The sequence below is a fragment of the Pelodiscus sinensis genome, chromosome 9 (genome assembly GCF_049634645.1).
Source record: "Pelodiscus sinensis isolate JC-2024 chromosome 9, ASM4963464v1, whole genome shotgun sequence".
NCBI lineage: Eukaryota > Metazoa > Chordata > Testudines > Trionychidae > Pelodiscus > Pelodiscus sinensis.
In genome coordinates, this window is record NC_134719.1 from 3,951,200 (window position 1) to 3,973,971 (window position 22,772).

The following is a 22,772-nucleotide window of genomic DNA, read 5'->3' on the forward strand; positions in this document are numbered from 1 at the left end:
GGTTGCAACAATGCTTTGTACGTTCACATGAGACTCCAATAATGGCACAGCTCCATGTTTTTCACAAAACCTGTAGAATTGCCTAGTGAGCAGGAAGAAACAACCATGGAGAAACCTACGGAAGTTCTGGGCCATTCCTAGGACAGAAGTGAAGGAGCTGATGGGGTTAATCTAGTTTGATGCCTCTAGACATGTTTCACGTGGCACACGGATAATTGTGGAGCAGCAATTAGACTTATAAAATAGTAGAGACAAGGTGGATGAGGCAATATCTTTTCTTGGCAGAACCTCTGTTGAGGAAAGAAGCTTTGACGTTGACACAATGCTCTTCTTCAGGGTTGGGAAAGGTACTCAGCGTGTCACAGCTAACTAGAATAAACTCATGCGGAAAATGATTGAAGACAAAAAAAATCCTATGACTAGCAGGCAAACTATAGTTTCAAAGGGATGATGTCATGTCTGACCCCTCAGTCCTCCTCATCACAGGAAAGCTGCAAAATATCTTCAAAAGGTGAGCCCGGGAACTTAAGTTCGGAACGTTGCTAGCCACTAAAAACCATGGACTCAATATAGACATTTGGATTCATTGTTTATTAGAGGATTTACCCAGCATTGCTCAGGTCCTTGTGAGGGCTCAGGTCGGGGGGTTGGGAATGGGCTCAAGGGAATGGGCCCCACCGACTATCATAGGAGATGGTGGCCATTTTGAGGTGGGCAAAATTTGCAAGTTGGCACCTTTCCACCATGAGACAAGGGCTACCCCAAGATCACTACAGTCAAGAGGAGACAGCAGGAACTAATGATACTGAATCAGACAATTACTCCCATGTCCTCTTTTAAACCATGACCACCTGTGCTGCAAGATACTTACCAGTGACAATTATGGGATAATCTGATCCCTGGGAAGGTATCTTCCTGACCATCTGAGTTATGCCTTGAAGCATGAGGTTTTTATACTAGGCAAAATTCATCTTTCTACCATAACAAAGCTCTTTATATTTTTGCTACCCTATAATTGCCAAGTTCATTCATATCTTATTAATCCTACTAAGCTCTTGGCCTCTTAGAATCATAGGATTGGAAGAGACCTCAGGCGGTCATTGAGTCCAACCCCCTGCTCAAAGAAGGATCGATCCCAACTAAATCATCCCAGCCAGGGCTTTAAAACCTCTAGGGATGGACCAAAGGTTTTACATTTATTTGATTCAATGAAGAAAAGAATAAGCATGAACCTTCAGAACACATCGCTTCTGTGAAAATCCTTCTGCTTCTTGAACTATCTCAGGACACTGTCTTCAAGCCTTGCTTGGAAAAGTTTCTTTTGCCAGATTTCATCTGAGAAACCCGTTGGCCCTTGGAGAAGCAGAAACTCATTCCATCCCATGGGACAACCATTCTGTCTTTCTGCTCCCATCAGTCTCATTGACTAAGTATACTTTGGAGTCTTTCAATTATACTCCACTGAGTTCTTCATTAACAGTCATTTGACTGCTGGAACGTCACCTTAGCCTTTTATTACACTGGCGCTCAGGCATGTTGACATTCATTCATTGATGAATCATTCACATCTTGTTCACTTGCTAGGTCTTTGAAGCACCTTCTTCAGCATTTTTTTAATTATTGACTCTAACACTGCATTTCAGGGCATGTCCTCCAAGGGTTTTCTAAAGTCTGTCTCAACCTTTATTTGGAAATGGAGTGGAGTGGCTACCTCACTTTGGCTGGAAGGGGTTAGAGCAGGCTGGAGGGAACCTGTGCAGATTCCAACCAATCAGGGAGATGCTTGCAAAAAGCCAATCAGAAGGTGGCTTGCTGTAGCATCCCTATTATAAGAAGCTGCTCAGCAGAGCAGAGGGCAGTTAGGTTCTGACCAGCGAGGCTGCAGAACTGGCTCCCAGCGAAGGAGAAGTGCTTTCAATAGCGCAGTGCTGGGCAGGCGCAGGGGGGCTAGAGAGGAAGGTTCCAACCTGATACCTCCCAGGCTGTGTCCTTCATAGAAGGACCCAGAAGGTGTAAAGGGTTGCAGGGAAGTGGCCCACGGAGCAGGAGGCAGTAGAGGGGTGAGAAGGAGGGCAGGAAGAAACTGCCATCAGAGAACCCCTGGATCCTCCCTTCCCCCTTGCACCACTGAAGGGTGGCCTTCATAGACTGTGGCTTGCCCCAAGGTGAGGAGCTAGACTAAGGCTGCAGTTGGCCACAGTGGCAGAGGGTGAGACCGAGGGCTGCTGATACTCCAGGAAGGTGGCGAGAGACAGGAGTGGTGGGAACTGCTGGAGGGCAGTGTCCTGACAAAGCTGCCCTGGTCCTGGGAGCGATGTGGCTCTAGAGCTAGAGTGTGGAGAGCTCAAAGAGTGACAAAGAGCAAGACACTTGCCAGAAGGGGGCATCCTGCTGAGGACTGAGCTAATTCTCGGAGTGACTGGTGGAAGGTGCCGTAGTGGTGAGTCCTGACCCTCTTAGAGGAAATGTTGCCATACACTGTGGCTAATGCTGATATTAGCAGACACACAAACTGGGACAGAAAGTTACAATCAATGGTATATTTAATTAAGCAGCCTGAAGCTGGAGGTGAACACAGCTTAGAGACTAAGGCTGTGTCTAGACTACAAGGCTCCATCGAAGGATCCATGTAAAATAGTTTATTCAGCATAGTCAAAGAAGAGGGGATGTAAATAATCCCCGCTTAATTAGAATAAAAATGGCTGCCGCGCTGTGTCGACGATCAGCTGATCCGGCACAGCGGGGCAGTCTAGACGCAGTGCGGTCAACAAGGGAAGCCTTTGTTGACCACTCCAGTATGCCTCATGAAATGGAGCCATGTAGTCTAGACATACCCTAAGAGAGGTGAGTACCAGTGGAGAAAGGCAGAACTTCCTTCCCCCTTCTTTTTCCTTTCCTTAACTTGATACAGTACAAGGGTGAACCAGCTGTGGCACTAACTCTCAGGGGAGCGTCCTGTAACCCCCATATCATTTGTCTATAACTGTGATATTTCATAGAAAGCATGCCATGTGAGGCATCATGGGAAAGGCTATGATCTGCAGAACACATTGTTCCATCTGAAGAGGTGCATCATTACTGCAGATAAAATGATAAAAATGGTGCTATATGGTTTTCACTAAAATACGCAGTGTGTTTGGGAAGTGCACACGTACTAACTCCCAGAGACAATGACAGCTGAGATAACCAACACCTGGGCGAGGGTCGCACAACCATCAAAAAGGCTACATTTTAGTCACAGGTATTTTTAGTAAAAGTCATGCACAGGTCACGGGCAATAAACAATTCACAGCCCATGAATAATCTATGACTTGTACTATCACGCAGGCTTATCTGTCCCTCTGACCACTACCTCATGCTGCTCCACACTTGGGGAGTAAGGCTACTGCCAGGACTGACCTTTAGCAGATCAGTGATGACTCCATGCCTCTGAGAGTAAGGGTGACGGAGTCCTGGGTGCAAGCTGTGTTCTTGTGCCTTTCTTCCAATGGAGGTTGAAGGCCCAAGCAGGGAGATGAACATCCTCAAGAGGAGCACAGGGCTGTGCGGCACGTGTTGATGGGAAGGAGTCAGTTTCCTGGATCATGGGATGCTATCCTGGGAAGAAGGCCTGTTAGGAGAAGATGGGACCTATCGTACCACACAGTGGGATAGCATCGTTGTGCTCAGAGTTGCCAACAAAGAGTATGTCTACACTTGCATCCTCTTTCGAGAGAGGGATGCAAATGTAGACATTCAAAACTGCAAATGAAACCGGGATTTAAATATCCTGCGCTTCATTTGCATATTCACGGTATGGCGCTAGTTCGAAATAGCACTATTTAAAAAAAAGAAATGCTGTCTAGATGCAGTTATTTCAAAAGGAAACTCTTCTTCCAAAATAACTGGTAAACCTCATTATAGGAGGAATAAGGGTTATTTCAGACCTCGGAGGACTAGATCTTGGAGGACACATCAAAAATAGGGTGAAGGGAAGAGCAAGAGGGAAATCAATGAGGGAATAGGAGCAACAACATAGGTGTGTATGCACAAGCGAAAGCAGTATCAGGAAGAACTGGAAGCATGGGGTGCATCAGCATATTTGGTCTCGCCTCAACACAGGTAGGTGGACTTGATGATTTCCCTTTCAGCTCTACGTTTCTATGATTCTGCAAGCTAAATTGTGACTTAATTTGAATAATAGTTGAAACATGGGCCAGTTGCGAAGGAGGCAGGCACAAGCATAGCACAGAATCAGACATCTAAGGCACAAAATAAGAACGAGGGACATAAAAGGCAGCAAGAAAATGATCTTTAAAACATTGAGATGCAAGAGAAAGACCAAAGGAAGGTGTAGGTCCTCTACTTAGAAGGAAGGCTTATAACCGACGCCTTCAAGACGTCTGAGGTGTTTACTGTGAATCATATTTCAGTCTTCTCTGAAGAGATCAGATATTCAACACAATTAATATTGGCAACAAGGAGGAAGGAATGCAAGGCAGAAAAGGGAAAGAACAAGTTAAAGAATATTTAGATGTATTCAAATGAGCAGGACTGGATGGAATTCACCATAGAATACTTAAGAAACTGGCTGAAGCAACCTCAGAACTATGAGTGGGGAAGAGGTGAGGTCCCAGAGGACAGGAGAAGGACAAACACAGTGCCTGTTTTTAAAAGGCAAGGAGAATTATAGGCTGGTCAGCCTAACTTCAAAACTGGAACAAATTCTTAATCAATATGAGGCACCTAGAGGCACCAGGGTTATGAAGGACAGCCAGTATGGATCTGTCAAGAGCAAGTCATGCCAAACCAACTAATTTCCTTCTTTGGCAGAGTTACCGGGTTAGTGAATGTGGGAGGTCAGTAGATATTATATGACTAGAACTTGGTAAGACATTTGACACATGACATCATATATATAGTAGCTCAGTGTCTGAGAGGACTTGGTAACGGTCTTCAAATATGTGAAAACTGGATACAGCGAAGACGGTGATCAATTGTTCTCCATGTCCAGTGAAGGTAGGATAAGAAGTAATGGGCTTAATCGGCAGCAAAGAGCTTCAGGTAAGATATTAGGGAAAGCGTTCTAACTATAAGAGTAGCTAAGTCCTTGAATAGTTTTCTCTGAGAGGATGCGGGACTGTACCACTTCTGGGGCCCTCTCCTGGCTTCTCTCTCATTCCAGGAACTGCAGCCTTCTCTTAGTGACTGGATAGTTTCCTGTTCCAGAGGTGTAACAAAATTCCTGCTCACTAGGGGTATGTCTACACTACCCCCCTAGTTCGAACTAGGGCGGGTAATGTAGTCATACGGAGTTGCAAATGAAGCCCGGGATTTGAATTTCCCGGGCTTCATTTGCATAAAGCCGGCCAGCGCCATTTTTAAATGCCGGCTAGGTCGGACCCCGTGCCGCACGGCTACACGCAGCACGGACTAGTTAGTTCGGATTAGCTAGTTCCACGAGGTGTACAGCTAGTTCGGATAGGAAGCCTAATCCGAATTAGCTAGTCCGTGCCGCGTGTAGCCGTGCGGCACGGGGTCCGACCTAGCCAGAATTTAAAAATGGCGCCGGCCGGCTTTATGCAAATGAAGCCCGGGAAATTCAAATCCCGGGCTTCATTTGCAACTCCGTATGACTACATTACCCCCCTAGTTCGAACTAGGGGGGTAGTGTAGACATACCCTAGCAGTCCCGGGCAGTCTTCCCTTCCACTGCCGCACGGTCCTACTGCCTCAATGGTAGGGAAACTTGATCTTGCCCTTTATTTTAGGTGGCAGAACAGGGAACCTGGAGTCAGCAACCAAGGTCTGTTCCGTCCTGAACCTTGCTGCATCTTCCATACCTTCTGGCTCTCCCCATTCCTCTAGGTTCGGCAGCCCAAACTCCCTCTTCTCAGAGAGCACGTCCACACAAAAGCGTTATTTCAGAATAACTCACGCACCTACAGTGCACATCTACACTACAAGCCTTTATTTCAAAGTAACGTCAAGCTGGAGAACTTCTGACTCCGACTTATAGTAGCCCTCATTTCACGAGGAGCAAGGGAAGTTGAAAGAAGAGTGCTCTTCCTTCGACTTCCTGCTGTGTAGACAGCGCCAAAAGCTATTTCGACTTCAGCTACACTATTGATGTAGCTGAAGTTGCATAGCTTAACTCGACGTCAGCCCCGCTGTGTAGACGTACCCAGAGAGCTGACCTGACTCTATAGCCCCCAAACACATTCCCCTTCTCCCAAAGAGTGACTGCAAACTGTTTCCTACAGCCTTGCACACTATTTCCAGACTCCTGGATTTACAGAAGTCCTACCTGTGGCCTCACACAGGAGTCTCCCTCTGATTAGCTTCCTCCAGCCTAAATCTCCCTCTTTAGCAGCCTAAGTGGCTAATTGAACCCAGTTAGCCTCATTTAGCTCTTGCAGGGCCCATATGGGGAGCACACCCCATTGTAGCTTTCAAAAGAGGTTTGGAAGCCCCATTACTGGAGGTTTCTAAGAGCAGGATGGACAAACATGTGTCAGGGATTTATCCTGTCTGGGTGTCCTTGGTGGGAGAAGGGCTGGACTTGATCTCCTAAGGTCCCTTCCAGCTCTACCTGTCTATGATTTTGTGTCCAGTATCTACTGCTTCAGAAGCCTCCATTGTATCTGTAGCCAGGCATGTTTTCCCCTGTGTGCCATCTCCCCACCACCTGCACAGCCGCTCAGAGCCAGTCACAACCTAGCCCTCTATGGGACCCTGCATCTAATCCAAGCAAAGGGTTTCACTCACCAGAAACAGTCATGATTCATGGGCATTTCCTCTTGATTCTGATGCAGGCACCTGGATTTCTAGCTGTAGAAATAATGGGTGAGTTGAGAGTTTGTAGAATCATTTGATTTGTGTGAACTCTTATACAAACACAATTTACACAAGGGCTGAGTCTAGACTGCACCTCTTTTCCATAAAAAGAGGAATAAGGGATCTTTCGGAAAAGGCTTTATTTTCTGAAAGATCCCCGTTTAGACTGGCGCTTTTTGCTGGTAAAGCCCCGAGCCGGAAAAAAGTGGCAGCCATGTTTATGCAAATGAAGCAGGGAAGATTTAAATCCCCGCTTCATTTGCAATTGCGCTGTGTCTAATTTGCATCCCTTTTACGGAAAAGGGGTGCAGTCTAGACACAGCCAAGAAGTGCTTAGTGTAGTACCGCAAGGGGCTAATCCTAAAACCGCAAGGAGCTGCACTGATAGATGGTACAATAAGAACACAGGATGAGGTCTTCAACTGATGTAAATTAGAATAGCTCCATTGATTTTAAGGGGGCTCCACCAATTTATACCAGATGAGTATCCAGTTCATAGATTGGACAAGCAGATAGAATATGGGCAACTTTTAGCAGATGATTATAGCCAGGTTAAATTCAGCACCAGAAGACAGAGGCTACATCTAGACTGTATCACTTTTCCCAGACATGATTCAGAGAGCGGGATCATGGCTTGTTTGCTGCAAAGGGGGTTGAACTACCGTGAGCTCAGCTGTCTGAGCCGTTTTCTACGAGGTGTCTCCTGAGGTGGAGGGGGTACCAGGCTCTGCTGCAGCAGAACGTTTTTTGGGAGGCAGTCACGGAAGGAAGAGGATGGGGGGTGGGTGGGTCATACACAACAAGGGCCTGCCTATCCAGAGACACCCAAATTGTGGGCTTTCTGCTCCCCTTCCAAAGACGACAGGCGTCCTCCATCACGGTAGGCTTGGCAGCTCTTCTGGACAGCCTGATTGTGCTCACTGTTTGGAATGTACCTCTCCTTACACCCTGGGAGTTCAGCTAGGCATAAAGCTAGAATTTTGGCATAGCTTATCTGCTGAGTAAGTTTTTAATTGATAATTACTTTGTGGGAGGACAATAGATATTAATGACTACACCCTTTCTACCAAAGCTAATACAGCTTCTGGACACAAAGAGAATTTTAAGTCCTTTTAATCGGCCGGGTTGTGGAACATCCTCAATCCTTACACAACTCATTTCTACCAAAAAAAGGATGCAGAACGTGATGTGGAGGTATTGTTTCCATAGTAACATCTGACACCAAAGAGCTGGGAAGGAATGAGTGTTGTAGTGTTTTCAAGTACAGATTGGCAAGGACTGACTTTTGCTAGAAGTGACCAACCCAGGCTGATCCCATGTGCAATGCGATAACAGCAGTAACATTGGTTCTTATGAGGGAGACTTAAACCAGGCTGAGGTATTGGTTCTTTCTTAGACGAAAGACCAAGACTATCTTGGAGTCGCTGGGGCATTCTCAACCTCCTTGAGCTGAGCCAGGCTAGAGAGAGCCACTTCTAAACACGACTCCATCCTATAGACAACCTCTCCTCTTCCTTTTCCAAAACATGAGCATTAGGCGTAACAAAATATGTGCAAACACAAGCCCTAATGACTCACTCACAATTTTCTATTAGTCTTCAAGGCGTGCTGTTCAGTTTTGTGGATCGTCACGGTATCCCTTCAATCTCTGCATGGTGGGGTTCAGTGCCACCCATTCTGGGGATTCCTCCATGGCACTTCCTAATTCCCACCCTGCGGGTTTGAACTCTGCCTCACGTGTTGTTTCATTTCTTGTCTCCTTTTCCACCCTTCATCCAGGCACATCGCGGGGTCCTGTGGCGCATTAGAGACTAACCAAAATATAGAGAATCATGAGATTTTGTGGGCAAAACCCACTTCCTCAGATGGATTGGAGTGGAGTCCGTCTGAGGAAGTGGGTTTTGGCCACAGAAGCTCATGATGCTACATGTTTTGGTTAGTCTCTAAGGCTGTGTCTAGACTGCAGGGTTTTTTCGAAAAAAGGAGCCTTTTTTTGAAAAAACTTCACCTTCATCTAGACTACAGCCGAGTTCTTTTGAAATTAAATCAGAAGAACGCAGCTTTTCTTTCGACGGCGGTACTCCTCATTTCACAAGGAAGAACGCCTTTTTTCGAAAGTGCTCTTTCGAAAAAAGGCGTTCTTGAATGCAAACAGGGCTTTTTCGAAAGAGAGCATCCAGACTGCCTGGGTGCTCTCTTTCAAAAAAGCGGCTCACTTTTTCGAAAGAAGAGATTGCAGTATAGATGCTCTTTTTTGAAAGAAGCTTTTTCAAAAGTATCTTTCGAAAAAGCCTCTTTCGAAAGAGGCTTGCAGTCTAGAGGTAGCCTAAGGGTATGTCTACACTACAATGTTATTTCGAAATATCTAATTTAGAAATAGTTAATTTGAAATAGCTTATTTCGAAATAACGCGTCTACACACAAAATGCATTTCGAAATAGCATTCTTCTATTTTGAATTAGTGCGTCCACACTGAGTGGATGTTGAATCGCATTTAAGGCTAGTTGAATCCAGTTTTGGCAGGGCATCAGGTCAGAAGTTACCTTGTGGCCAGGATGTCCAGCAGTGCACCCTGGGAAGGGCTGGAGGCCCGCTATTTTGAAATAAACATCTACACAGCGCTTATTTTGATTTAGCAATTTTAAAATTGGCACTATTCCTTGTGGAATGAGGTTTACGAATTTCGAAATACGCCCTCTGCTATTTCAAATTGATTTCGAAATAACGGATTGGCTGTGTAGATGCTAGGAAAGTTATTTCGAAATAACTGCTGTTATTTCGAAATAACTTTGCTGTGTAGACATACCCTAAGGGGTCACAGGACTGTTCGTTGTTTTTAAAGTTACAGACTATCAAGATGATCCCTCTGAGATTCTTCATCCAGGGGTTTGTTGAAGGTGTCTCCTATTCCGTCTGTATATCAGTCCCTTAATAGTAACAATCATGTAGGACCTGGGAGAAATTTCATGACACACTCCAGCTGTTGTGAGCAAGTTCTTGCCTCAGGTACATACACGTGATCATGTTGGTGCAAAGGCTCAAATTCTTATGGCCTCTGTCATAATAAACTTTTTTTCTCCTGTTCAGTTTTCTCTGACATATTGAAGCCATTTTAGCTGTTATATCAATATCTACACAGTGAGGCTGTCTTGTTTTCTGTTGAACAAAACCTCTGCTGGTGACAACCCATGTGTAATGGGGTGTGACTCCTCTCCTCTTCTTCCCTACACAAAATGCACAGATTCCTGCGGCTGGGCTTTCACTGTAGCCCTTTAAGTAGAATCATAGAATCCCAGGGCTGGAAGAGATCTCAGGAGTCATCAAGTCCAGCCCCCTGCCCAAGGCAGGACCAATCCCAACTCAATCACCCCAGCCAGGGCTTTATCAAACTGGGACTTAAACACCTCTAGGGATGGAGATTCCACCCCCTCCCTAGGGAACCATCCCAGGGCTTCACCACCCTCCTAGGGAAATAGTTTTTCCTAATATCCAACCAAGATCTCCCCCACTGTAACTTGAGACCATTGCTCCTTGTTCTGCCATCCATCACTACTGTGAACAGCCTCTCTCCATCCTCTTTGGAACCTCCCTCCAGGGAGTTGAAGGCTGCTATCAAGTCCCCCCTTACTCTTTTCTTCTGATGACTAAATAAGCCCAAATCCCTCAGCCTCTCTAGCCCACCAATCATTTTGGTTGCCCTCCACTGGACCCTCTCCAATGTGTCCACATTCTTTCTGCAGTGGGGGGCCCAGAACTGGATGCAATACTCCAGATGTGGCCTCACCAGAGCCAAATAAATGGGAATAATAACTTCTCTAGATTTGCTGGCAATGCTTCTCCTAATGCACCCTTATAGGCCATAAGCCTGTTTGGCTACAAGGACACACAGTTGACTCATATCCAGCTTCTTATCCACTGTAATCCCCAGGTCCTTTTCTGCTGAATGGCTGCTTAGCCAGTCGGTCCCCAGCCTGTAACAATGTTTGGGATTCTTCTGTCCCAAGTACAGGACCCTGCACTTGTCCTTGTTGAACGTCATCAGATTTGGCCCAATCTTCTAATCTTTCTAGGTCACTCTGGACCCTATCCCTGCCCTCCCTGCCCAACAACTCCATCTAGTTTAGTGTCATCCGCAAACTTGCTGAGGGTGCAATCCATCCCCTCATCCAGATCATTAATAAAGATGTTGAACAAAACCGTCCCTAGAACCAATCCTTGAGGCACTCTGCTAGAAACTGACTGCTAACCTGACATTGAGCCATTGATCACTACCCTTTGGGCCCAACAATCTAGGCAGCTTTCTATCCACCTTACAGTCCATTTATCCAATCCACATTCCCTTAACTTGCTGTCAAGAATATCGTGGGAGACTGTATCAAAAGCTTTGCTAAAGTCAAGGTATATCACAGCCACTGACTTTCCCATATCCACAGAGCCAGTTACCTCATCATAGAAGCTAATCAGATTGGTCAGGCATGACTCACACTTGGAAAATCCATATTGACTATTCCTGATCACTTTCCCTTCTTCCGAGTACTTCAAAATGGATTCCTTGAGAATCCCCTCCACAATTTTTCCAGTGACTGAGGTAAGACAGACTGGTCTGTAGTTCCTTGGATTGTCCTTCTTCCCTTTTTTAAAGATGAGCACTTCATTTGCCTTTTTCCAGTCATCCGGGATCTCTCCCGATCTCCATGAGTTTTCAGAGATAATGGCCAAAGTCTCCGCAATGACATTTATCAACTCCCTCAGTATCCTTGGATGCATTAAATCTGGACCCATGGATTTGTGTATGTCTAGTTTTTCTAAATAGTTCTTAATCTGTTCTTTCTCCACTGAGGGCTGTCCACCTCCTTCCCCTACTGCATTGCCTAGTACATTTGTCTAGGAGCTGACCTTGCCTGTGAAGACAGGCGAAAAAAGCATTGAGTACTTCAGCTTTTCCCACATCATCTGTCACTAGGTTACCTCCCTCATCCAGTAAGTGCCCCTCACCCTCTCTGATCACCCTCTTATTGCTCACATGCCTGTAGAAACCTTTGTTACCTTTCACATCCCTTGTTGGCTGCAATTCCAATTGTGCCTTTGACTTCCTCATTACACCCCTGCATTCTCGAGCAATATATTTATACTCCTCTCTGGTCATTTGTCCAAGTTTCCACTTCTTGTAAGCTTCCTTTCTGTGTTTAAGTTCACCAAGAATGTCCCCGGTAAGCCAAACTGGTTGTCTACCATATTTGCTTTTCTTACTGCGCATCGGGATGGTTTCTTCCTGTGCCTTCAATAAGGCTTCTTTAAAATACCGCCAGCTCTCCTGGACTCCTTTCCTCTTCATGTTAGCATCCCAGGGGATCCAGCCCATCTGTTCTCTGAGGGAGTCAAAGTCTGCTTTTCTGAAGTCCAGGATGTGTATGTTGCTGCTCTCCTTTCTTCCTTCCGTCAGGATCCTGAAATTTGCCATCTCTTGATCACTTCTTCCCAGGTTGCCACCCACATCTACTTCCCCAATTAATTCCTCCCTGTTTGTGAGCAGCAGGTCAAGCTGCGCATGGCCCCTAGTCAGTTCCTTCAGCACTTGTACCAAGAAGTTATCCCCAACATTCTCCAAAAACTTCCTGGATTGCCTGTGTCCTGCCGTTTTGGTCTCCCAACAGATGTCAGGGTGATTAAAGTCCCCCATGAGAACCAGGGCCTGTGATCTGGAAGCTTCTCTTAATTGTCTGAAGAAAGCCTCATCTACCTCATCCACCTGATCTGGTAGTCTATAGCAGACACCAACCACAACATCATGTCTGTTGCTCCCACCTCTAAACTCAACCCATAGACTCTCAATAGGCTTTTCTCCCTCTATATACTGGAGCTCTGAGCAATCATACTGCTCTTACATACAATGCAACTCCTCCTTTTCTCACCTGCTTGTTCTTCCTGAACAGTTTATACCCTTCCATGACTGCTCCCATCATATGAGTCATCCCACTAAGTCTCCATTATTCCAATCAAATCATAATTCTTTGATCGTGCCAGCGCTTCTAATTCTTCCTGTTTGTTTCCCAGGCTTCTTGCATTCAACGAACACCTTAGAGAACTAGTTCATATCCCTACCTTCTCCATACGGATCAAGAGTCCTCCTTTGTTGCTCCTTCCTCCTTTTCCCCAGTATCCCACTTCCCCACCTACCTCAGGGCTTATGTCACTGTCCCCCAACAAACCTAGTTTAACGCCTCTCTAGTTTAAAGCACTCTCTTCCATTTCCACAACCTCTGTGCAAGAGTCTACATAGCACTAGGGTTCCCTGTTAGCTAGGCTCAGGTACCACCATTCAGGAGAGATTCAAATGCTGTCCAGCTGATTAGCAGAACTCCCACAGTTAGGTTTTTGTTTCTACGCACCTTGGTGCACATAAAAAATTATTCTACACATGGGGGGGAAAGTCTGTCTGTCTGTCTGTCTCTCTCTCTCTCTCACACACACACACACGGAAAAGATTGAGGAAATGTGGCATAGCACCAGCATGATTTTGGCCTCCCCCCCACCCAGGACTTCAGGGGAGCATAGATCGCTCTCCCTTGAGGACTCCATTTAACTGGGCTCAACTAGTGATAATCCACTCCCTCTTCCCTGCCCCTTCCTTTCTGTCTCTTTGTCAAGCTCCTCGTCAGCCTTGGATTGATGGGGTAATTGGCTCCTGATACCACCCAGCTGGCCAACCTGATTATCTAATTACTTCTGCCAGCTTCCTCAGGGGGGGCTAATTAACATCTGAGTGATCAGAACACAGGCTCACCTGGCTCACCTGTTTGTTCCCTGCAGCAATTATAAGTAAGTATCCAAGTTAGATTCCTCTTTCTTTTTAAACAGCATCTTGATTATTTTACGCAATTTTCAACTAGATCATTAGATTGTGCGTATCTCAGAGTAGAGGCAATGTTTTTAACTAGTCACACTGTAAAAAAGAAAGAAAAGTAGTAGTATTTTTCAATTCATTTCATACAAGTAATATATAGCCATCTCTTTATCATGAAAGTACAATTTAAAGAGGTAGAATTATTTTTAACACAATTGCATGCAAAACAAAAGAATGTAAAACTTTTGGAGCCTAGAAATTGAAGCAAGAAAAGGCATAGGAATGTGTGGTATAACATGTACATAAATACCTTGCATATGCCATGTGAATACCTATTCTTACTTTCAGGTGCCATTGTAAATAAGAAGTAGGCAGCATTATCTCCCGTAAATGTACACAAACTTGTTTGGCTTAGTGACTGGCTGAATAAAAAGTAGGACTGAGTGGACTTGTATGAGGTGAACTGAAAAATATGATGTCTTTTGTTTATTTGTTTTTTACAGTGCAAATATTTGTAATCAAAAGTATATAAAGGGAGCACTTCTGAATTATAACTGAAATCAGTATGTTTGAAAATGTAGAAAACATTCACAATATTGTGGCAAAGCTCTGGCTGTGCCCTGTGGGTCTTGCATTCCTTTGGTGGTTATTGTATGCCTCAGAGGCTCGCTGTGACTCCGTACACTGCCTCTTGTGGTTTTCTAGAGGTCAGGATTACAGATCAGTGAGGCATTTTCATCAGTGACAAAGTCAATGAATGGGGAGAGGGAGTTCCTTCCATAATCCTGACCCCCCCTTCTCCTAGAACTAGTTTTTTCTGTGGTGCAGGGAGGTTGTGGGGAACCCAGGACCACCCCCTATTCTGGGTTCTGGCCCAGGGACCCTAGGCAGAGGCAACTGCTCCGTTTTCACTCTAGCCCCAAGAAAGCAGCCTTTTCCCTGGTCCACTTCCCCTAATGCCTTTTCTCTGGTACCTGGCTGAATTTTTCCCTTCTCACTTCTTCATGAACACACTTCCCTCCTCTCAGTTCATCCCTCTTCTCCTTCCCCCCTTTCTTAACTTTTTTTTGGGGGGGGAGGGGAGACTTTTTAAAGCAGCTGCCTAGGCTTTACTTGGCTGCATGTGTCTGATTAATCTGCTCCTTCAGGCCAGCTATTAATTAGCCTCAGGTGTCTATCTGCCTTAATTATGGGGCAGCAGACTGAGGGGCTACGTCTAGACTGGCATGATTTTCCACAAATACTTTTAACGGAAAAGTTTTCCGTTAAAGGTATTTGCGGAAAAGAGCGTCTAGATTGGCACGGATGCTTTTCCGCAAAATCACTTTTTTGCGGAAAAGCGTCCGTGCCAATCTAGACGTGGTTTTGTGCAAGAAAGCCCCAATCGCCATTTTCACGATCGGGGCTTTTTTGCGGAAAACAATACCGCGTTGTCTACACTGGCCCTCTTGCGCAAAAGCATTTGCGCAAGAGGGCTTTTGCCCCAACGGGAGCAGCACAGTATTTCCGCAAGAACACTGACAATCTTACACGAGATCGTCAGTGTTCTTGCGGAAATTCAAGCGGCCAGTGTAGACAGCTGGCAAGTTTTTCCGCAAAAGCAGATGATTTTGCAGAAAAATATGCCAGTCTAGGCACAGCCAGGAAGTTTATTCAGGGAATAGAACACTGTTTATCCAGTGCCCTGCATAACTGATCTCCATTACAGTGTGACAGCAGGTGGTCTGTGTCTGTCACAATATTTATTTCTAGAAGATTTACCTGGCATTGTTGGGGTTCTTAACTTAATTAAGGTTTGTTTTTCTTAATTGAAATCATTCCTCTGGGATGGGATTGAGGGGTTCAGGGTACATGCTGCCTCATGAAGACAGGACTGCCTCTCTCACTGCAGCAGCTTGGGGCCAGGTGAGAAGCACCTCTCCATGGCCACTGCAGCTCCAACAGGCACAGCTCCAACACATCCCATTGTCCTGGCACAACCAAACCCTGACTTTGCTTTAAGTTATGATACAAGGAAGCTGCAAGCCAAATTTGGTGGCCCTGGCTCTTATGGTGTGGGAGGTCTTGAACAAACAGACTCACAGAGGGTATGTCTACACTACCACCCTAGTTCGAACTAGGGTGGTTAATGTAGTCATTCGAAGTTGCAAATGAAGCCCGGGATTTAAATATCCCGGGCTTCATTTGCATCTTGCCGGGCACCACCATTTTTAAATCCCCGTTAGTGCGGACTCCGTGCCCGTGGCTACACGCGGCACGGAGTAGGTAGTTTGAATTAGGCATTCTAATTCGAACTACTGTTACTCCTCATGGAACGAGGTGTACTGGTAGTTCGAATTAGAGATCCTAATTCGAACTACCTACTCCGTGCCGCGTGTAGCCACGGGCACGGAGTCCACGCTAACGGGGATTTAAAAATGGCAGTGCCCGGCAAGATGCAAATGAAGCCCGGGATATTTAAATATCAGACAAACTCTCTCAAATACATAATATATACATTTGAATTGGTACACTATTATTCCTTAACCGTGCAATTAAAGCCACAATTAATCATGACTTTTTTTATCTCGTTCATTTGCTTTGTGACAACTGTCGGCATTAACTATGATTAAGTGACAGTCCTAGTTTACACCCATGAGTATTAGGAAAGTGTCTGTATGCATTGTATGGAGGTAAAACGAGAGCAGAGAATGCAAACAGTCCCACACCCTTTGCAGTCTGACAACAACACACAGAGGGAGTTCCCAACTCCAAAGAGAATTCATAAGCTGAATATTAATTCCTCAAGTTGTCACACTGTATTTGGCAGCTTTCCAAGAAACAGAGGGCCTGTTTTCTATGGCGAGTGAATGCAGGCTCTGCCTTAATTATGGGACTGCAAACTTTGGGAGTTTATTCAGGGAATAGAAAACTTTATCCAGTGCCCTCCATACCTGCCCTCCATTTCCACTGGCAGTTACAGCGCTGCTCACAGAAACCGCTCTTGTGAGTCCACACTGTGCTCTTTGGGATGGTAGGGCGCATCCACTGGAGCAGCTCTTGCAAAGGCCCGGAGAGCAGTGCATCCTGGGAGCCATCCCGCTGAGCAACTGCCTGAGGAATGCTCTGGGAAGAGCCTGCCATGCCGCCTGGATGCAGGTTTCCCAAACTCATTGCTCTAGGGTCGCCCTACTACATTGGGGGGAGGGGAAAGTGTGTGACAGGGAGCGTGTGTGTGTGGGAGGGAGGGGCAGTGATGGTGTGTTTTGGGTGGTGTCAGCGTGCTGTCTTGTGAGTTCAGCTGGAAACAACCCGTCCTGAGGCAGGGCAGCCAGCCAGTCCAAAACAATGAGCAGAGTGGCCACTGGAGGGATTATGGGACATTTCCAAAGGCCAGTTACAATGCAGAAAACAACGGAAATGTCCACAGCAGTACCCTGGTGCTGTCGCCACGGCGCAGCAAGCTCTACGCCGCTCGTCGAGGTGGCTCGCCCAGAGCGCCGCAGCTGCCGCTAGTGCACACCAAGTGGCTTGCCAGCAGCGGGGCCGACGGCCCTGAGAAAGGTGTGTGGGTGGGGGCCAACTCCACGCCTCTGGAAGGGGCGGAGCCTCAAGCAAAAGGGGCAGGGCCAAGAGCAGCTAGCCCTTAGCACTGCCCAGACTGGAGCGTGCTCCCCCCAGCCCACAGAACGGCACTCAGACAGCAATTCAAAGGGGCCCGGGACTCCGGCTGCTGACGCTGCTGGAGCGCCGGGCCCCTTTGAAGCTCCAGGCCCCCATACAGTTGATCCCTTTGTCCCCCCCTATTTGCGGGCCCGCTTGCCAGTGCAAATACCTCAGGAGTTACAGTCCTGGGAACTGATTTGCTGCTCTGTAACTTTAAGAGGAAGAAATTCATTTCTGTGTGTCCATTTGATAAGCCTGGGAGGTGCTGAGATGGGCACAGTTCTGGATGTGGTTTAAAAAGATGGCTCGATAGTAACTGCTATTATTAAAACTGCTAATCAATCAATCAATCCATCAATTCATTCATTATGATTAATATGACTGAGGTTGTGCCTCAGAGTCTCCCTGTATTAGGTGGCTCTTCGAGCCCAGAATGAAACAACGTTCCCTGCCCCCAAATAAACATAAACATCGATAACAACGCTTCTCCCTTCTGACTACTGGCCTTTGCGTCCCTTCAATGATGAGAAGTATCCCAGCCGCTACATCAAAACCCAGTCGCTGCATTGAGGTGCAGGGTGTTGAACCCACGGTGTAACCAGGACCAGCCCACAACATTTTGGCACCTGAGGCAGGGAGCTCAAATGATGCCCCCATGCCCCCTCGCTTGGGCCAAAACTTTGAAAGGTCTCAATTCTGCCTCCTTCCTCTAGCACAGCCCTCGACCATCTCAGTGCATCTGGAGCAGAGAGAATACATCTGCACCAGCCGCAGACACAATTTTCTACACTCTGGGTCCTAGTGGCGCCTCTCCACAATCTGGCACCTGAGGTAGCCGCCTCAGTTAGCCTCATAGTAGGACCGGCCCTGTGTGTCACTTCCGTCCCTCAGGGTGTGTCTAGACTACAGGGTTTTGTCGACAAAAGTGGACTTTTGTCAACAAAACTATACCTGCGTCTACACTACCGCCACATTCTGTTGATAGTAAGTCGACAGAATGCAACAGTTTTGTCGACGGCAGTAAACCTCATTTTATGAGGAATAACACCTTTTTTCGACAGAGATCTGTCGAAAAAAGGCGCTATTGCATCCACACTGTGTGCTTTTTCAAAAGAGAGTGTCTACTCTCTTTCGAAAAAGTAGCTTGCTTTTTCGACAGAACTGGTTGTAGTCTAGACGCTCTTTTTTGACAGAGGCTTTCTCGACAGTATCTGTCAACAAAGCCTCTGTCGAAAAAGGCATGCAGTCTAGACATACCCTCATTGTAGATCAACTCCATCTCCTGCCTTAAACTGTATATTGGAAGCATTGGCCAAATCAATGGAGCGAGGTGAAAAGCATGTCTTCCAAAGCCCACCAGGCAAGTCCGGTGAAGTCTCGGTCCAGCTGGTGAGTATCTGTTTTGCTTGTATGGAAATGGTGGACTCTCATTGGCGTTACTCCAAGGATCTGTGATTCCAAAATTACCCCTGTAACATTGTTGGGTAGTCTCCAACATCAGCCATCAGCTGTTTTTCTCTCAGGCTAGACTCTGGCAAGCGCTCAGAGAAGATCATCCATGCAGGAGTATAAGGAAGTCTCAGACAAAGGCCATATAAATAGCTTACAAGCATAGCTGCACTGGAACCACTGTGCTTCAGTAAGAACACTCATGTAGATGCTCTCGGCTGGCAGCAGACAGCTCTCCCCTCGCCCACCGAATTGAGCAGCGGTATGGGCGGCGGTAGCGATGTTGGTGGGAGAGGACAGCTCTGTGCACACAAGTGCTGATGCTGGCCAAACGTACGTTGCTCAGCAGCAGGGTTCTCTGTACGTGGACCATTTGGGCAGCCGCCCCGCAGAGATCAAAATGCAACCCAGCTGATTAGCAGAGCACCCACATCCGGCAGCATGTGTTGATATTGGTGGTGCACATCTGCACATGCCTTGGTGCACCGAACAAAATGTATTCGGCACCAAAAAAACCCCGAGAAGAGGTGTGGGTTTTTTACACCTTGAGCAACATCAGTTTTGCAGGCATAAGTGGATGTGTGGACATGGCCTAAATCAGACCTATGGTCCATCTAAGCAAGTATCTCATCTCCAGCTGTGCTCAGGACCAGAGGGGTCAGATGAAAGCATAAGAAACCCCAGAGCGAGAAGAGGTAGGATAACATGCCCCCTGCTTCAGTCTTGCCTTGTCTCTGATCTCTTACGTGATTCTTGATTATATCAAGTTCTACTCCAAATTCCAGCTGGCTGCTGACACGTACTTCTATCGGGGTTTCAACTGGCAGAGATAGGGTGTCTTGTCGCCTTACTATCACAGCATTTATTTTGGCATCTGGGAGGCAGCATAACAATATAGTTTCTCTTACATCAGCCCCAGATATTCTAATCCAGGCTTCTTACTTTGGAGTCATAAATTAAAGAACCTGCATCAGTGAGGCGTTGCAATGCTGAGCCGAGTAATATGTGGGGTGTTGCAATCACAAGTGGAGCACACCTAAACACATTTCTTCTGGTCCTCTCCCTCCAGGGAAAGTTGGCAGCCGATCAACGGCCAGGTATATGTGTGACTCGGCTCCATTGAATATCATTGGACGAGTCTGCCAACCGGAACACCTTTAAAGAGTAAGTGGATGGTGCATTTGCTGGTGGGGAGAGGACATAAACAGGAGGAAGATGACATCTGTGGTGCTGAAACTGGTCACCGATGTTTGGCTCTGGCTGCATAAGGATGTCTCTCGAATCTTTTACCCGCCTGCGGTGCTTTGCCTGACCTACATGGTGCTGAAAGTGATCAAGCTGTACAAGTGGAGAATGGAACTGAACCAAGCATTGAAGAGTTTTCCAGGCCCTCCAGTGCACTGGCTTTTTGGCAACGTCCATGAGGTAAGGGTAGGGGCGGGAGTGCAGAACACTCCAGTGGTGGTGGGGAAGACTTAAAGCGCCAATCAAAAAGCAGCTTCTTTTCTATAGAGAGACAGCTTGCCTAATGGTTAGAGCACCATCTGGGAGTCAGGACCTCCTGAGGTCTCATCCCAGCTCAGCTGTTAAGTTGTTATTTAGAATGGAGACGTGAAGAAGTCACTTAACCTCTTTCCTACTCATGGTGAAGTAAGAATAATAAGTTGTTTATTGATCACTAGATGTTGAGAGGATAAATTAATATGAAGACATTTATGCTACAGGTGGAACCTCTCTAATCCGGCACTCTCTGGTATAGCAACATCCATGGTCCAGCATTATTTTTGTTAGCTGGATGTCCACTTATCATGGGTGGGACCAAGTTTCCCACAGTCCCATAAAGTTTGTTTACAGCCACCAGTCCTGACTCTCAGTGTTCTGTGCTGTTATTTAGCTCTAATTTACCCCTAAATGTCTTCTAAGAGCCCAGCAAGCAGTGGAAGTGTTGGTGATGCTACTAGACAATACGACCACCCATGGTTTGGCAAATTCTCTGGTTTGGCACTGGTCAGGTCCTGAGGGTGCTAGACTAGGAGTTTTAGCCTGTATTTTAACTTTTAAAAAGTTATCCCAGGAGTATGGCAGGGTTATAAATTCTGTGTACCCAACTAAAGCTTGGGGAAAAAAAACCTATTTGTGTGGGCAAGTTATTCCATAACTGCTATGGGCAAGTTATCATGTATCGTCTTCTAATTCTGATAATACCGGCCAATGTTAGAGACAGAATACTGGTCCAAATCAGTGTTTCTCAACTTTTTTTTTTTTTTATAAAGTATTCCTTCAAAAAAAGTATAAGTACTCCTAGTACCTACAGTTTTCAGACACACCAATTTTTTTGTACTATTGCAACACATTTGTTTAAACAACTTAATTGTAGCTAGGCAGGTGATGAAATTTTGGGTGTAAAAAGTACAAAAATAATAAAGCACTGTAAAACTTAGAACAGAAATTCACTTTTCTCCAAATTTCAGTTGTGTTGACGTAGCCCCCAGAGGTCTCTCAAGTACCCCATAGGGTACTTGTAACCACTGGTTGAGAAACATTGGTGTAGATGGACCACTTATCTGATCTAGAATGGCAGTGCCCATATTCATATGCAGTAAAAGAGAAATAGAGTAACAACTTTGCCTTCCTGGCCTGTGGGGATGTGTCCACACAGCAGGGCTAAAGCTGAAGTAAGCTACGCCCCTTGAGCTATGTCAATTACGTAGCTGAAGTCGGAATATTTAATTCGGCTTTTGGCGTGCTCTACACTGCAGGAAGTCCAAGAAAGAGCACTCTTCCTCCAACTTCCCTCGTAAAATGAGGGTTACAGGAGTCCGAGTAAGAAGACCTCCAGCTAGCCATTTTGATAGTATGTCGAAAGAACTGTTTGTAGTGGAGACGCGGACTATGTTATTTTGGAATAATCTAGTTATTCTGAAATAACACTGCTGAGTAAACATACATTGGGTGAATACCATCTAGATACAGGTTTCATTCATAATATTGTATAGCATACATTATACAATGTGTGGTTCCCATATAAGTAGCAAGAGAAGAAACAATCATGTGAGGGGAAGAGGGACTAGCGACAGAAAAACACCGATTAAACTTCCAGTCGAAAATAATCTATGAGTAAGGTTACTTATTTAGTTGGCCTGTTGCCCATTCAGTAATTTACTTGAAGACACGTAAGGTCCAAATCTAGCCTACAGAGATTGATGGTGAGATATTTACTGAAATCATTAGGATTATCCATGTGAGTCAATATAAGCCTACCAACCTGAGTAAGGAATGCCTAATTCACTCCCCATGAAATTGGCCACTTTGGGGGTTGGATCATCAGTGGCGCTGAGCAGGGGGAAAGGTGGCATCAGACCACCTTTCTGCAGCTCTCAGTCCTGGGGACAGCCAGGGACCGTTACAGATGGGATGTAATTTACAGCAGTTTGGGGGTTGCTCTAAAATATGCCTGGCTGTGTCGGGCCATTGAAAAGCCACCCACAGCCAAGGATTCCTGGAGCACAATGTTCTCCAGCCACTCCCTTCTTGACCCCAGCATGCCTCCATCCCAGGGGGTCAGAAGCATGTGTCACAAAGTTGTCTATGCCAGCTTCTGAGACTTGGGGGTCCCCAGCTGTCTTCTTCTGCCAACTGTCTATCCCCTCTTACCACCAGAGCAGAGCACAGGGAATAAGGGAAGGGATAGGGGACTTACCTTGCGTGAAGCCTCCTGCAGAAATAAAATGGTAAACATTGTATTTTGTCCTTCTTCCCACAAATCTCTGGCCTGCAGACCCCAATCGAGCCATGTAGGGTGTGTCGCAATAGTCTGAGACCCCTTGATTCGACCAGGGCTTTAGAAATCAACAGCAAGTTCCTTGCCATTTTGCACCGTCTCTTCTGCTAACTCACTTGCCCGTGCATAGGAAGGACTTGACGTGCAGTGCTTGGACTGATATAAAGAGAACTGCAGAAATGACTCACTGCTGGCTTGCGGGTCTTTACGGCCGTGGGCCTATTGTGTTATGCAAGG

The 22,772-nt window shown here is 46.2% G+C and overlaps 1 protein-coding gene and 1 long non-coding RNA gene across 2 annotated transcripts in view; one reads left to right on the forward strand and one right to left on the reverse strand.

The window, feature by feature from the left end:
* Positions 1 to 3,030: 3,030 nt before the first annotated feature.
* LOC142830535 (uncharacterized) lies at positions 3,031 to 22,735 on the reverse strand. Its single transcript, XR_012905840.1, has 3 exons — positions 22,455 to 22,735; positions 6,748 to 6,810; positions 3,031 to 3,610 (listed from the first exon to the last, which is right to left on the reverse strand). It is a non-coding gene; the product is annotated as an uncharacterized LOC142830535 (long non-coding RNA).
* Positions 19,873 to 22,772, forward strand: part of LOC102452682 (cytochrome P450 4B1-like) — a 46,106-nt gene continuing 43,206 nt past the window's right edge. The window contains exon 1 of the mRNA XM_006111447.4: positions 19,873 to 20,179. Coding sequence (XP_006111509.2) covers positions 19,970 to 20,179 — 210 coding nt within the window. The 5' untranslated portion in view covers positions 19,873 to 19,969. The remainder of the gene's footprint in view (positions 20,180 to 22,772) is intronic.